This window comes from Trachypithecus francoisi, unplaced genomic scaffold (genome assembly GCF_009764315.1).
Source record: "Trachypithecus francoisi isolate TF-2019V2 unplaced genomic scaffold, Tfra_2.0 Lachesis_group3, whole genome shotgun sequence".
Taxonomy (NCBI): Eukaryota; Metazoa; Chordata; class Mammalia; order Primates; family Cercopithecidae; genus Trachypithecus; species Trachypithecus francoisi.
This window is the reverse complement of record NW_022681468.1, coordinates 6488546-6505191: the sequence shown is the minus strand read 5'-3', so window position 1 is coordinate 6505191 and position 16646 is coordinate 6488546. Positions and strand designations below refer to the sequence as shown.

The window sequence follows — 16646 nt, the reverse complement described above, 5'->3', positions numbered from 1 at the left end:
TGGGGTGGACTGCATGTTTGTGTGTCTCCCCGATTCGTGTGTTGAAATCTTTTTTTTTTTTTTTCTGAGACGGAGTCTCGCTCTGTCATCCAGGCTGGAGTGCAGTGGCCAGATCTCAGCTCACTGCAAGCTCCTCCTCCCGGGTTCCCGCCATTCTCCTGCCTCAGCCTCCTGAGTAGCTGGGACTACAGGCGCCCGCCACCTCGCCCGGCTAGTTTTTTGTATTTTTTAGTAGAGACGGGGTTTCACCGTGCTAGCCAGGATGGTCTCGATCTCCTGACCTCGTGATCCGCCCGTCTCGGCCTCCCAAAGTGCTGGGATTACAGGCTTGAGCCACCGCACCCGGTCATGTGTTGAAATCTTAACCCTCAATGTGATGGTATTAGAGGATAGGTCCTTTGGGGGGTAATTTAGGTCTGAGGGTAGAACCTTAATGCATGAGATTAGTGCCCTATAAAAGAGACCCCAGAGTGCTAGCTCTCTGGTCCTCTCTACACTGTGAGAAGACAGTGTGAAGATGGCTATCTGCAAACCAGGGAGTAGGCCTTCACCAAAAACACTACCATGCTGGCACATTGATCTTGGACTTCTAGCTTCTGAACTGTGGGAAATAAATGTTGCTTAAGCCACCCAATCTATATTTTTGTTGTAGCAGCCCAAATGGATTAAGACACTTTCATCAGTAGCTTATTCAGAGTAGTACTGATTCTCAACATTGCTATCATTCTGTATCAGAAACATGAAACATGTCTCACACCTGTAATCCCAGCACTTTGGTAGGCCAAGGCGGATTGCTTGAGCCCAGGAGTTCGAAACCAGCCTAGGTAACATCATGAGACCACGTCTCTACAAAAAATAAAATTACCCCAGCATGGTGGTGCCTGTCTGTGGTCCTAGTTACATGGGAGGCTGAGATGGGAGGATTGCTTGAGCCTTGGAGATCAAGGCTGCAGTGATCCATGATTGCTCCACTGCACTCCAGCCTGGGCAACAGAGCAAGACTGTGTCTCGAAAAGAAAAGAAAAAACAACAGAAATATAAAACATGAGGACAAATAGCTCCCTTGGCCACCAAAGTATTTTTGTACCACTTGAAAGTTTTGATGTAGAAGTAGATGTGCCCAGGCTAGAGGGATAGGCACGGGAAGGGGTGTCAGTAGGAGCAGGCAGCCCTGGGAACAGGAATGAAATTAAATAATTTGAGTCCTGCCGGGCACAGTGGTTCAGGCCTGTAATCCCAGCACTTTGGGAGGCCGAGATGGCGGATCACAAGGTCAGGAGATGGAGACCATCCTGGCTAACACAGTAAAACCCCGTCTCTACTAAAAAATACAAAAAAAAAAAAAAGTAGCCGGGCGAGGTGGCGGGTGCCTGTAGTCCCAGCTACTCAGGAGGCTGAGGCAGGAGAATGGCGTAAACCTAGGAGGCGCAGCTTGCAGTGAGCTGAGATCCGGCCACTGCACTCCAGCCTGGGCGACAGAGCGAGACTCCATCTCGGGGGGAAAGAAAAAAAAGAATTTGAGTCCTGACTTTGTGACTTAGGGTCAGTAACCGCATTTCCTGTCACTTTTTCTAAATACATCCAGCTATTTTTTTCCTAGGCCCCACCATACATCTGTGTGGATAGATAGTCTTCATCTGTGAATGGATAACCCTGGGTATATTATCACTAGTGTTCTTTCTGGTTCCAAACAAGAGGCAGCAGAGCTTAACAGTTAAGCGTATAAATCTTAGGGGTAGACTTCATGAGTTTACATATGCCACTTCCTAGCCAGTTAACCCTGAGCAGGTTACTTAACATCTCTGTGCCTGCACATTCTCCTCAGTAAAATGAAAAAATCTGTGATTCCTTGTAATGATGTATAATTATGTTTCCTAGAATGAAGGGTGGTGGAATTTAGAGAGGCATTTAAAGTTTACAATTGTATTCAGTGCTTTTCATTGCTGAGAGTTATTGAACTTGATAATGACCACTTGAATCAAATGGAACCTCCGTGCTATCTTGATCTTCCTCTCATACTCCAGCTTTGCTCTGAAGTCAGAAAGCTGTGTGTTAAAGCAGTTATATGTAGTTTTTGATGGTTGTAGATTTCGTTTTGGTTTGGTTTTTGGTCTTGATTTTTTTTTTTTTTTTTTGAGACGGAGCCTTGCTCTGTCGCCCAGGCTGAAGTGCAGTGGCCGGATCTCAGCTCACTGCAAGCTCCGCCTCCCGGGTTTACGCCATTCTCCTGCCTCAGCCTCCAGAGTAGCTGGGACTACAGGCGCCCGCCACCTCGCCCGGCTAGTTTTTTAGTATTTTTTAGTAGAGACGGGGTTTCACCGTGTTAGCCAGGATGGTCTCGATCTCCTGACCTCGTGATCCGCCTGTCTCGGCCTCCCAAAGTGCTGGGATTACAGGCTTGAGCCACCACGCCCGGCCTGGTCTTGATTTTTAACCCTGGTGGAAAGGTAATTCAAGGTAAGCGTTGAAGCCAGTTTCCCTTCTGAACGATTTTATTTTACTACTTTTGGTGAGACAGACAATTTGTTTGAGAAACAAAAACTTGCAGTTAGCCTTGAAAATTGTGGAGTACCTGTTTCTAATTTAGGCATCAAAGGTAGAAGAAGACTTGTTTTTGGCCTTTGGGCACTTGTACTCTATCTTAAGAGGCAAGACCGGCCAGGCACAGTTTCTCACCTGGAATCCCAACGCTTTGGGAAGCCAAGGTAGGTGGATCATGAAGTCAAGAGATTGAGACCATTCTGGCCAACATGGTGAAACCCTGTTTCTACTAAAAATACAAACAATTAGCTGGGCATGGTGGTGTGTGCCTGTGGTCCCAGCTAATCAGGAGGTGGAGCCAGGAGAATCGCTTGAACCCGGGAGGCGGAGGTTGCAGTGAGCCGAGATTGCGCCATTGCACTCCAGCCTGGGCGACACAGTGAGACTCTATCTCAAGAAAAAAGAGGCAAGACCAACAAAAATTTAAACTAAAGTGATTGAGTCAGGAAATAATCTAGGAGCTCAAAGAAAAGGTAGGAATCAACACTGGACTGATAAAATCAGCACACCCTCAAATTCTCTGGAATTTGAGCTAGACTTTGGAGGGGAGGCTGGGTTGAGAAGAGAGGTGGTAAGAGAGAGCAAAACTCACACTTACTGAAAACCTCCTGCCATGCACTTGTGAATTTAACCCGTGAGAAAAGCTGGTTAGAATATAGAAGGCATGTGCAAAGGAGAAATAGAAGGTAAGACCAGGTGTGTTGTTAAAGTGGGACCAGACAGCATTGGACCCAGAATGCCAGACTGAAATATATTTACAGCAGCATTGAAGGGATTATACCATAGTTGAGAATATATCAGCTATGTTTTCTGTGGCAATTTATCCTTTGCAGTATCACTAGAGAACATAATTGTGAAAATCAGTTAAGAAACTACTACAGTCATTTTGGGTTGAGATAATAGGAAATAAGTTGATGGCAGTGGATCAAAGAGAAGACTGGTGTTTTTTGGTTTTGTTTTTTGTTTTTTTGTGTGTGTTTTTTTTTCTTTTGAGACGGAGTCTTGCTCTGATGCCCAGGGTGGAGTGCAATGGCGCAATCTCGGCTCACTGCAACCTCCGCCACCCGGGTTTAAGCGATTCTTCTGCCTCAGCCTCCCAAGTAGCTGGGCTTACAGGCGCCCACCACCACACCTGGCTAATTTTTGTATTTTCAGTAGAGTTGGGGTTTCATCATGTTGGCCAGGCTAGTCTTGAACTCCCAAAATGTGGGGATTACAGGCATGAGCCACTCTGCCCTGGCCGAGAGATCTTTTAAAGGGGGTCAGTAGGAATTGGTGTCTGAGATGTGGAAAATGAATTATATGGAGTCTGAATATATGAATAAATATATATATAAATAATATATATACTTATATATAAAAAATATATATGGTGGTTTTGTTGTTGTTGTTGAAACAGTGGCTCGCTTTGTCACCCAGACTGGAGTATACTGGCACAATCTCGGCTCAGTGCAAGCTCCGCCTCCCAGGTTCAAGCGATTCTCCTGCCTCAGCCTCATGAGTAGCTGGGATTACAGGCGCCTGCCACCACGCCTGGCTAATATTTTGTATTTTTAGTAGAGACGGGGTTTCATTGTGTTAGCCAGGACGGTCTTGATCTCCTGACTGCGTGAGCCACCGTACCCGGTGCCCTCCCCCCCAACCTTTTTTTTTTTTTTTTTTTTGTGGCAATCTTCCTCTAGACTGAAGTTGCAGTGATGTGGTCACATCTCACTACAGCCTCAACTTCTTGGGCTCAAGTGATTATCCTGCCTCAGCCTCCCAAGTAGCTGGGACTACAGGCATGCACCCCATGCCTGGCTAATTTTAATTTTTTTGTGGAGACAGGGTCTCTCCCTTTGTTGCCCAGGCTGGTCTCGGAACTTCTGGGCATAAGTGATCCTCCTGTCTTGACCTCCCAGAGTGCTGGGATTACAGGCATGAGCCACTGCATGTGGCCTATTTTTTGTAACCTGTTGGATTTGAGATGATAGTAAGTCATGCAAGTAGAGATGTTGTACATTTGTTTGAACATATGCTTGTTTATTTTTATTTTTTGTTTTGTTTTTTGAGACAGAATTTCACTCTGTCACCCAGGCTGGAGGGCATTGGCACTATCTCAGTTCACTGCGACCTCTGCCTCCTGGTTCAGGCAATTTCCTGCCTCAGCCTCCTGAGTAGCTGGGATTACAGGCATGTACCACCATGCCGGGCTAATTTTTGTATTTTTAAGCAGATGGAGTTTTGCCGTGTTAGCCAGGCTGGTCTCAAACTCCTAACTGCAAGCAATTCACCCGCCTCAGCCTTTCAAAGTGCTGGGATTATAGGCATGAACCTCTGGCGCTGGGCCGAACATATTTTTATTGAAGGCCAGCTATCTGCAGATTTTGAACAAGGCTCTGTAAATCCATGGGATCAAAACCGACCAACCTCCATGGCCTTACGCAACTTACAGTCTAGTGGGAAGTTGACAAAAACCACACAGCTATAATTACAAATTGTAGTCAATGGAAATTGCATGAATAAACACCTTGAGGTTAGGGTAGATGGACCATGATACAGTTGAGGCGCTAAAGGGCCAAAATAGAGGAGTGAAGAGGAAGGAGGCTGGAGAGGTAGCAAGAGACTAACTAAGAGGTCTATGAAATCATATTTGAATCAGTATCACAGAATTGGTAGTTGCCAAGAAATGTGTGTGGTGTGAGTAAAAAGCTGAAATCTAGCCTGGGTGTGGTGGCTCATGCCTGTAATATCAGGACTTTAGGAGGCCAAGGCAGGAGGATCACTTGAGTGCAGGTGTTCCAGACCAGCCTGGACAACATTTTGAGACCCGGTTTCTACAATAAATAAAAATAATTAGCTGGGTGTGGTGGCACATGCCTGTAGTCCCAGCTACTCAGGAGGCTGAGGTGTGGGGATTGCTTGAGCCCAGGAGTTTGAGGCTGAATGAGCCGTGATCATGATTGGGCCACTGCACTCCAGCTGGGTGACAGTGAGACCCATTCCCTTAAAAAAAAAAAAAAAAGAAAAAGAAAAAGAAAACAATTGAGCTGGTGGCTATAAATCACCCGTTTAAGAAGTTACTGGTGAAAGCAGTTTTTGTAGTTTTTAAAATCTATTGACTCAGCTAAAGATAATCAATTTCATGATGTGTTTCAGATGAAAAAAAAGATATTGACCATGAGACAGTGGTTGAAGAACAGATCATTGGCGAGAACTCACCTCCTGATTATTCAGAATATATGACAGGAAAGAAACTTCCTCCTGGAGGAATACCTGGCATTGACCTCTCAGATCCCAAACAACTGGCAGAATTTGCTAGGTAAGTTATAAGAACTTTACTTTCTTTTAATTATAGAAAGTGCTTGAGTCTTGCCAGCTATGTTTTCCTGTGCCGAAGTCAAAATGGTGGTTTGTATTCTTTCTCTAGGGCAATTCCTGAAAACAAAAGCAGTCCCCTTGGTTTGTTTGTTTTTTGTTTCTGTTTCTTTGAGATGGAGCCTCCTTCTGTCACCCAGGCTGGAGTGCAGTGGTGCGATCTCGGCTCACTGCAGCCTCTGCCTCCCAGGTTCAAGCAATTCTAACAGTCAGTTTTAGTTTTAGTAGTAGCTATGCTATTAATGTAAGTGGCAGCGTTTTAGATCCTTGCAGTAAGATGAAGCAAATAGTCTTTATTTATAGGCATTGCATGTGAGTAAATAAAATTGCCCGTAATTTGTTTTGGAATGGGTATCTTCCACACTGCCTTATGGCTTCTTTGTACACATTTTATTTATTTATTTATTTATTATTTATTTATTTATTTATTGAGACAGAGTCTCGCTCTGTCTCCCAGGCTGGAGTGCAGTGGGCGTGATCTCGGCTCACTGCAAGCTCCGCCGCCTCCCGGTTCACGCCATTCTCCTGCCTCAGTGTCCCAAGAACCTGGGACTACAGGCACCCGCCACCACGCCCAGCTAATTTTTTTGTATTTTTAGTAGAGGCGGGGTTTCACCGTGTTCGCCAGGATGGTCTTGATCTCCTGACCTTGTGATCCGCCCACCTCGGCCTCCCAAAGTGCTGGGATTACAGGCCTGAGCCACCGCGCCCAGCTTATTTTTTATTTTTTTGAGGCAGGAGTCTTGCTCTCTTGCCCAGGCTGGAGTGCAATGGTGCGACCTCAGCTCACTGCAACCTCTACCTCCCTGGTTCAAGCGATTCTCCTGCCTCAGCCTCCCAAGTAGCTGGGATTATGGGTGTGTGCCGCCACGCCCAGCCAATTTTTGTATGTTTAGTAGAGACAGGGTTTCATCCTGTTGGCCAGTCTGGTCTCAAACTCCTGGTCTCAAGTGATCTGCCTGCTTCCGCCTCCCAGAGTGCTAGGATACAGGCGTGAGCCACTGTGCCCAGCCCGTAGTACACATTTTAAATTTGGGTGTGTTGTATTCGTCTATGCTGCTGGAGACCTGGGTCTGTACTAGATTCTTCCAGCTGACCACTGGAAAGGATTTCATAAATTTGTATTTGTCTTGTCATCAGTTAAGCTCCTGGTATGTTAATTTAAGCTGGCATGAAAGGAGGAGATGAAGTTATTTATGGCTTGGACATGGCGAGCAGTGGAGACACTCTGAACCCATTGGTTGGGTGTGTTTGTTTTGCCTAAAGTGGGTTGGGTTCTTATAGAAGCCTACTTTTTGTATTACTTTCTAGTACTATTTGGCAGTTTGTACAAGGAGTTGAAAATACCCACAAAGATGTAAACTTTTAAATTAATTGAATTAATAAACTCTGGAGCAGAAAGCCTAATGCCTTTCCATACCTGAGGTTGAATGGAACCTGGAATAGCTCAGGAAATTTCGGCAAGGGCAGGATCAAGAAGAAAGAAATCCTTTTGATCTTGCACATTCTAAGAACAGAGTGAGTTGCATTCTTTTTTTTCTTGTGAGAGCAGAGTGGTAGAGGTGGAGACCCTTCAGTGTCCTGGCTTCCTTCCCTCTTGGCCCTGCTGAAAACAAGGTGGGCAATTCCTGCCACCTGGAGCTCGTCTCCCCACTTGTCAAATGGGCGTTAAGAATTCCATTGTGATTTGATACATGGGGGTTCTCAACCCTTTCTTCTCTCCAGTGAAACTATAGCTATAATTTATAATATATGCATTATTTCTAGTTTATCATGACTTAAAACAGTGAAGACTCTATCCTTTTGTTAATGACATTCCAGCTTGTATTGACATTCATATTTCAAATACAGTTACGTAAATATTAACTGCCCTTTCCCCAAAAAAAGTAACAAAAATGGAATCTGTAGGGTTCTTAGTCAACTGTGAAGCTTTTGGACAGATTGAGTCAAGTATTATGCCAGTGTTTAATGTTGTCATGTGTTCTGTTTTTTTTCTTTTTTGAGAAGGAGTCTTGCTCTGTCGCCCAGGCTAGAGGGCAGTGGCACGGTCTCGGCTCACTGCAACCTCCACCTCCCGGGTTCAAGCAATTCTGCCTCAGCCTCCCAAGTAGTTGGGATTACAGGCGCCTGCCACCATGCCCGGCTAATTTTTTTGTATTTTTAGTAGAGACGGGGTTTCACCATGTTAACCAGGCTGGTCTCAAACTCCTGACCTCAGGTGATCCACCTGCCTTGGCCTCCCAAAGTGCTGGGAGTACAGGCGTGAGCCACCATGCCTGGCCTGTCATATGTTATTAACGTTAGTTAGTCAGTTCTTCATTATGTACTTATTGAGGATACATATGGAGATGTAACAGGAGAACTATGTGGAAGGGTGGCATTTGAATTTGATTTGGGCCTTGAAGAAAGTAGGTGTTTTTTGGTGTTTTTTAAAAACAGAGAGAGAGGTTCTTACTATGTTGCCCAGGCTGGAGTGCAGTAGTATGATGATAGCTCACTGCAGCCTCAAGCATTCCTCCTGCCACACCTCCCAAGTAGCTGGAACTACAGATGTGTGCCACCATGCTTGGCCTGTCATATGTTATTAACGTTAGTTAGTTAGTTCTTCATTAATTTTTTTGTTTTATTTTTTGGTAGAGATGGGGTCTCACTATGTTGCCCAAGCTGGCCTCAAGCTCCTGGCCTCAAGTGATCCTCCTGCCTCGGTCTCTCAAATTGTTGGGATTACAGGTGTGAGCCACTGCACATGGCCCTAGAGTTTTTGTTTGTTCTGTTTTTTGAGACGGATTTTCACTCGTCCCCCAGGCTGGAGTGCAGTGGTGTGATCTCGGCTCACTGCAACCTCCGCCTCCTGGGTTCAAGTGATTCTTCTGCCTCAGCCTCCCAAGTAGCTGGGACTACAGGTACACGCCACCATGCCTGGCTACTTTTTGTATTTTTAGTAGAGATGGGGTTTCACCATGTTGGCCAGGCTGGTCTCGAACTCCTGACCTCAAGTAAGCCACTACACCCAGCTGACCCTAGAGTTTTTATAGAGATGGAAGGTTTCCGGGGAATTAGGGCTCTTCCGGGGAAATGATTGGAGTTGAGATAAACTGGAACCAGATCATTAAGGTCGATGAATCCTGAGCCAAGCTGTGCAGACATTTCTCATATGCAGTGGGCAGCTACTGCAGACTTTGAGCTAGGGAGAAGGAGCTGTGTGAGTAGAGCTTTAACTTGGGAGAAGTCCTTTGCATCTGTCTGTGCAGGCTAGATTCATACAGGCACAGGAAATGAGAGAGGTCAGTTGAACAAGAGTTAATGAAGGCCTGAGTTAGAATTGTGGCAGTCAGATAACAAAGGAATAAATGTGATAGAAATTACAAGAGACCAGCTGAGCTCTGTGGCTCAAGCCTGTAGCCTCAACATTTTGGGAAGCTGAGGTGGGATCGCTTGAGGTCAGGAATTTGAGACCAGCCTGGGCAAAATGACGAGACTCCATCTCTAAAAGCTCAGTTTGGTGATGTGCAGCTAGCTACTTGGTAGGCTGAGTGGGAGGATCATTTGAACCTAGGAGATCACGGCTGAAGTGAGCTCATGCCACTGCACTCCAGCTTGGGTGACAGAGCAAAACTGTCTCTAATAAAGAAAGAAACTGAGCCAGGCACGGTGGCTCACACCTGTAATCCCAGCACTTTGGGAGGCTGAGGTGGGTGGATCGCCTGATGTCAGGCTTTCGAGACCAGCCTGGCCAATATAGTGAAACCCTGTCTCTACTGAAAATACAAAAACTTAGCTGGGCTTGATGGCAGGCACCTGTAATCCCAGCTACTAGGGAGGCTGAGGCAGGAGAACCGCTTGAACCCAGGAGGTGGAGGTTGTGAGCCGAGACCACGCCATCGCACTCCAGCCTGGGCAACAAGGGTGAAACTCCTTCCAAAAAAAAAAGAGGGAGAGGGAAGGAAGGAAGGAAAGAAACTACAAAAGATAATGGAAAAGATTTAGAAACAGATTGACTGTGTGCTTGGTGGGGCGCGTGGGGGAGGAGTAAGAGCATGCTTACCATTTTCATCATGCTTTTAGCCACTGCTCATTAGATGACTCTAGCCCCAGCTTACTTCCTGAAAACCACCTCAAGTCCAACATGGATGTTTTATTATTAACAGCATCTCAAACCAAATACTGACGACTATGAGCCCCAAACGAGAACACTGAAGCTTTTTTTTTTTTTTTTTTTTTGAGATGGAGTCTCATTCTTGTCACCCAGGCTGGAGTGCCAGTGGTATGATCTCGGCTCACTGCAACCTCTGCCGCCCGGGTTCAAGTGATCTCATGCCTCAGCCTCCAAAGTAGCTGGGATTACAGGCACTGCCACCGCACCCGGCTAATTTTTGTATTTTTAGTAGAGATGAGATTTCGCCATCTTGGCCAGGCTGGTCTTGAACTCCTAACCTCGTGATCCATCTGCCTCGGCTTCCCAAAGGGCTGGGATTACAGGTGTGAGCCACCGCGCCTGGCCTTTTGAAGCTTTAAATTACAATTGTGATTCTCCTCTTTCCACATGGCTGGGGAGGCCTCAGAATCTTGGCAGGAGGCGAAAGGCATTTCTTACATGGTGATGACAAGAGAAAAATGAGGAAGAAGCAAAAGTGGAAACCCCTGATAAACCCATCTCATCTCGTGAGACTTAACTATCTATGAGAATAGCATGGGAAAGACTGGTCCCCATGATTCAGTTACCTCCCCCCGGGTCCCACCTACAACATGTGGGAATCCTGGGAGATAGAATTCAAGTTGAGATTTGGGTGAGGACACAGTAAAACCATGTCAGAGGGTAAGAGAGCCCAGTGGCAGAGTAAAAGCATCATTCAGACAAGTAGAAGGAGACTCAGGAGGTACGAGAGAGGGGAATAAAACCTTTAGGTTATACATTGTGAAGGAGTTGCCGTGGAGGGGCAGAGGGCTGAGGGAAAGGTTTTGAAGAGAGAAGGAGTCTATGTGTGGTGAGCAGTGAGCCATTAGCTGTTGGTGACCCTTGGCACTGCTTACCCTCCTTGGAGCGTTGGAGCAGCTGATCTAAAAGTTTGTCCCCAGTCTTCTGAACAGAAAATCCAGGGACACAGGTTACTGTGGGGAAGGTAACATGGCTACCTTAGACCAACTCCTTAAGAAGGGAACCACCGGCCAGGCGCAGTGGCTCAAGCCTGTAATCCCAGCACTTTGGGAGGCCGAGTCGGGCGGATCACGAGGTCAGGAGATCGAGACCATCCTGGCTAACACGGTGAAACCCCGTCTCTACTTAAAAATACAAAAAACTAGCCGGGTGAGGTGGCGAGTGCCTGTAGTCCCAGCTGCTCTAGAGTCTGTGGCAGAAGAATGGCGTAAACCCAGGAGGCGGAGCTTGCAGTGAGCTGAGATCCGGCCACTGCACTCCAGCCTGGGCAACAGAGCGAGACTCTGTCTCAAAAAAAAGGGGGGGGGGGGACCACCCACAGAGACTGCCACCCGGGTACCAGCTAGCCATCCAAAACACCAACACTGAAGAACCTAAAAGTTTCAGTGAGATAGGCCATCGACTAGAAAGAATAATAGACCTGAATGAGACTTTTCTTCAGTAGCAGAGGATAATTAGAGACAATAAAACAAGGCTTTGAGAGGAAAAATTTCTGTAAACATCATAGAGTTCTTGATCCAGCAAAGCTATCAAGTCAGATACAAGAACAAGAGATGATAATTTTAGAGGCCCAAGGATTTGTTGCATGTACCCTTTCTGAGGAGGTAAGTTGAAGATACAATACAGCGAAATGAGGATGAACATCAGAAGGAAGATTTCCTAGTGCACAACAACCAACAGGACAGCTGTGCAGCAGGCTAGAAAATGTATTCCATTTAGAGTAGAAAGTTGGCTGGCTGTAAGAATTTCTTAAGGAAAAGTCAGTTTCATTCAGTAGTGGGTAGAGTGAGTAAGAAGCTTGGTAGTATGGAAAAGGGTCTTCTGAAAAAGAAAAGGCAATTGGAAACTCCATGAAAAGGGGTGAGGGGGTAGGGCAAAGAATTCATAGCCTAAAAAATAGGGCCTAATTTTGACAGTATTGAAAGAGAGAGCTCCTTTGACCTGACTGGGAAGATTCTCTCCTTGCAGCTCCTATGTTGTACTTGTAGAGCATTAAGTGCGATCCTAGCACACTGTTTTAATATTTGCATAATCACAATATGAATGTAAATAGCATTTATTTTATTAACCTGTTAAAAGATTTCATTTTTGTATAGAAGAGAATGAAATCTTGCTCATCTTGACAGTGTAAAAAGTAAAGTTACAGAGTTTGGGCCCTGTGAGGTGGGTCAAGGGTTGGGCTCCCTCTCATCCATATTCTGCATAGTAGCTCTTTTTTTTTTTTTTGGAATGGAGTCTTGCTCTGTCGCCAGGCTGGAGTGCAAGTGGTACAATCTCGGCTCACTGCAACCTCTCTACCTACTGGATTCAAACTATTCTCCTGCCTCAGCCTCCCAAATAGCTGGGACTAACAGGCTCATGCCACCACACCCGACTAATTTTTGTATTTTTAGTAGAGACAGGGTTTCACCATGTTGGCCAGGATGATCTCTATCTCTTGACCTCGTGATCCACCCACCTTGGCCTCCCAAAGTGCTGGGATTACAGGCATGAGCCACTGCACCTGGCCTCTACATAGTAGCTCTTGAAGCTCATGTTCATCTAAACAAATCTCTGTATTTGCACAGTTGTGTTGGTGAGAACTGTTTGCACCTAGGTGCCCTCTTTTGTTAGATCTTCACATTTTGAGGATGTGTGTAACAGTTGAGTGGGATTTTCTAGAGGCTCAGGAATTGATGCTGGGGACTCTGAAAGCAGAAGATACAGAGGCACCAAGAGTTTTAACAAACTCTTGGGGACCAGACCACAGCTTCGCTAATTACGGCCCATAGAACTTGTCCTGCTGGCCTCCAGTCTTCGCCTCCTGCACTCACAAAGTGGCATTAGAGCTGCAGCTGTTGGCTTAAGGTAGAATGTAAGCTGCTTTTCTGCCTCCTCTGTGCACTGGGGTGATGGCGTGCTGGACTGGACTTGAAACTGTCCAAAGAGTATTTCAGGCTCATGCCACACTCAACCTAGACTGCCTAGTAAATCAGTTACATATGCACGTGGGCAAAATATAAGCAATAATGACTTTAATTGGAAAATCTGACATTGGGAAGGTGGACAGGCTGTGGATGACTTTTTTTCCCGAAATGTCTGTTCAGTAAGTATTTCGAAAAGTGGTCAGTGAGTGGGGTCCAGTGAGTTCTGTTTCCTGTAAAGTGACCACCTTTGTATGTATTTCACTAAATAAAGTTAGACCTTTGAAAACCTTTGGTCTAGAAAGATTAAAATAGAATGGTTAGGCCAATCCCAAACTGGGTTTTTTTGTTGTTGTTCACTGCTTACCCTGAGACTTTCACAGTATTAACATATAGATAAAATGTGATAATGGAGATGAAAATACCTCAAAACTCTTCAATATCATCACATGAATATTAATATTTAAGAGATAATTCATTGAACAAACTTGATTCTTCATCTAAGGCAATATTACCTTTTCACAAAGAAGGGAGGTGAATCATGCTTGCAAATGGCAGCCGTATTACACAGAAAATTCTGTACCAACAGCACCCGTCAGAGGATGGTTCTGGTCTGGAAGTCAGCTAACCTTGTTTTGTATGGAAGAGGCTTATTTTCATTAAAGAGTCACTGTTCCAAAAATGTTTCATCTCCCTTTCTGGGATATTTGCAGATCTGTTGGTTAGAACTTCGGTTTACACAATGCTCTGCTGATACTGTGCCAGAAGTTTGGGTTCTGAAGTCCAATCTTTACAACGTTCTTCCCACATATGCCAGAATGAGCTGTTACACATCGGGCAGTCATGTCATTAGGAGTGTATTCTCTCTCTTTATTTGACAGGAAACTTGAGTCCTTGGGTGCCTGACTCCTCCATGTAACAGGTACTGCGTTGAGGGGTGTGTTCCTCCTAGTGCCATGCTTTCTCCGGTTTCTCAGTCCTTTATCAAAGGGTGGTTAAGAATGAACTCATTTTTAGCTAGACCCGTTTAACACATAGCCAATGGTAATAAGAGCTATCATTTCCGAAGTGTTTAACATACATCTCTTAAGTAGGTAGCATTATACCTTTTTACAGAATAAGAAACCGAGGCTGAGAAGTTACAGTTTGCTCAAGGTCATGAAGCTAGTAGAAGTCAGCTCCAAGTCACACATTCCATACTGCCTCATTCATAATGTCTATGCTGTTGTCATCATTGTCTCCGGGTTCAAAAGGACTCTCTGGGTTCAAAAGTGCTCAGCTGGTGAATGGAAGACTTAAATCTTAGTTACTTCTGAATAGTTGAGGAGGGTGAGAAGATGTTCTCAGTGGTAGTATATGATTTTTACTCTTTACTTGTAAAATGAAACACTGTTTTAACCTAAGTGTATTTTTGGAAAATGACCTTTTTCATTGTTGGCATTCAAATAAAATGTAAAAAGTACCAACGTATACTGCTGCATTTGCCACTCTGTGTGAAGGAGGATGATTTGTGAAGGAGCTTAAGAGTGGCTGCATTTAAACCTTCCACTTACTCCTTAAATCCAAGGGTATTTGTCCAAATGCATTTTAAACTCTCATTCTAAAATTAAATATGTTTCTAAATACTAGCACACATTTTGAAAATGACATTTTAAGAAAAAATAATACCACTTATAATAACAAACGAAGAGTTGGGTAAATGGTACCTGAGACTTTTCTCTTTACTTTGGGGGCATATTTGAAAATTTCCATGATAAAATATCTTTTAAAAAATGAAGTTACTAAGAATAACTCTAGGAAAATGTATGGGGGACCGGGTGCCATGGCTCACACCTGTAATCCTAGCACTTTGGGAGGCCGAGGTGGGTGGATCACCTGAGGTCAAGAGTTCCAGACCAGCCTGGCCAACATGGTGAAACCCCGTCTCTACTAAAAATACTACAAAAAAAAAAAGCCAGGCATGGTGGCACACGCCTGTAATTCCAGCTACTCAAGAGGCTGAGCCAGGAGAATCGCTTGAACCTAGGAAGCAGAGGTTGCAGTGAGCCAAGATCGCACCACTTCACTCCAGCCTGAGCGAAAGAGTGAAACTCCATCTCAAGAAAAAGAAAATGTATGGGAGAGGACCCTTACTAAGCCATATTTACTAAGATTTAATTTGCATATGGTAAAGTCTATTCCCTTTTAGGTATGTATGTACTATTTTGTGAATTTGGACAAGCACAGTCATGTAGCCATCTTCACAGTCAACACAGAATGTTTCCATGGAGTCTTAGGCGGGGTGGATTGCTTGAGCTCAGGAGTTTGAGACTAGGCTGGGCAACATGGCAAAACCAGATTTCTACAAAAACAAAACAAAAATGTTCACAGAATAAACACTCTTAATTGGGAAGATTGAAACTTTAAAAAAAAAAAAAAAAAGGCCGGGCAGCAGTGGCTCATGCCTGTAATCCTAGCACTTTGGGAGGTCAAGGCGGGCAGATCACGAGGTTAGGAGATCAAGACCATCCTGGCTAACACGGTAAAACCTTGTCTCTACTAAAAACACAAAAAATTAGCCGGTCGTGATGGCGGGCACCTGTTGTCCCAGCTACTCGGGAGGCTGAGGCAGGAGAATGACGTGAACCCGGGAGGCAGAGCTTGCAGTGAGCCGAGGTCACCCCATTGCACTCCAGCCTGGGGGACAGAGCGAGACTCCGTCTCAATCAATCGATCAATAATAAAAAAATAATACTTCAGTGGAATAGAAACCTTTCATATCAATCACTGTTGTTTTCCAAACTGATGTAACCTCAAGGTGGCGCAGTGGCACCAAATTTTGTCCTACCTGATTTTGTGAACTCAGACCAAAACTCCAGGATTTATTTGTATTTAAAATAAGAAAGGCTAGTTCAGAGTCCTGTTTACAACAGGCACTTATGAAATACTTGCTAACTGGTGTTACAGGTTGAGCATCCTTTATCCAAAATGCTTAGGAACAGTAACACTTTGGATTTTGAGGTTTTGCATATGCATAATGAGTTATCTTAGGGCTAGGACTCAGGTTTAAACACGAAATTTGAAATTAATTTATGTTTCATTACACCTTATACACATAGCCTGAAGGCAGTTCTATACTTTTATTTTATTTTTTTGAAACAGGGTCTTGTTCTGTCACCGAAGTTGGATTGCAGCCTCAAATTCCTGGGCTGAAAGGATTCTACCTCTTCAGCCTCCCGAGTAGCTGGAACTGTACGCATATGCCACCACGTCTGGCTAACTTTTTATTTTTTTAGAGACAGGGTGTTGCTTTGTTGCCCAGGCTGTTATACAATATTTTAAATAATTCTGTACATGAAACAAAGTTTTGACTGTGACCCCATCACATGAGTGTGTCATGTTAGCACTCAGATAGTTTCAGATTTTGGATTTTGGATGTTCAAGGATGCTCAATCTATAATCCATTTACAAGAAAGGACAAATATTTACAGGGTTGGGATAGGGGAGGACACTGAATTGAAAATGTTCTTGTAGAATTTAAAATAGCAAATATGTACAGTCTCGAACCAACTCCATGGAGATAAGTGATAGTTACCAGATCTGTTGTTCCTCACATACTCCTCCAGGGCATGGAAAGTTTAACCAATGATTTCATGTGTTCAGGTTACAGATCAGGTAATCCTTTTCCCAGATTGTAAGCGAAGAAGGAC

At 44.6% G+C, this 16646-nt stretch overlaps 1 protein-coding gene across 1 annotated transcript in view; it reads left to right on the top strand.

The window, feature by feature from the left end:
• The window catches only part of YY1 (YY1 transcription factor), a 45607-nt gene that overhangs the window by 19019 nt on the left and 9942 nt on the right, over positions 1-16646 (top strand). The window contains exon 2 of the mRNA XM_033191341.1: positions 5680-5842. Within this exon, the coding sequence (XP_033047232.1) occupies positions 5680-5842 (163 nt within the window). The remainder of the gene's footprint in view (positions 1-5679; positions 5843-16646) is intronic.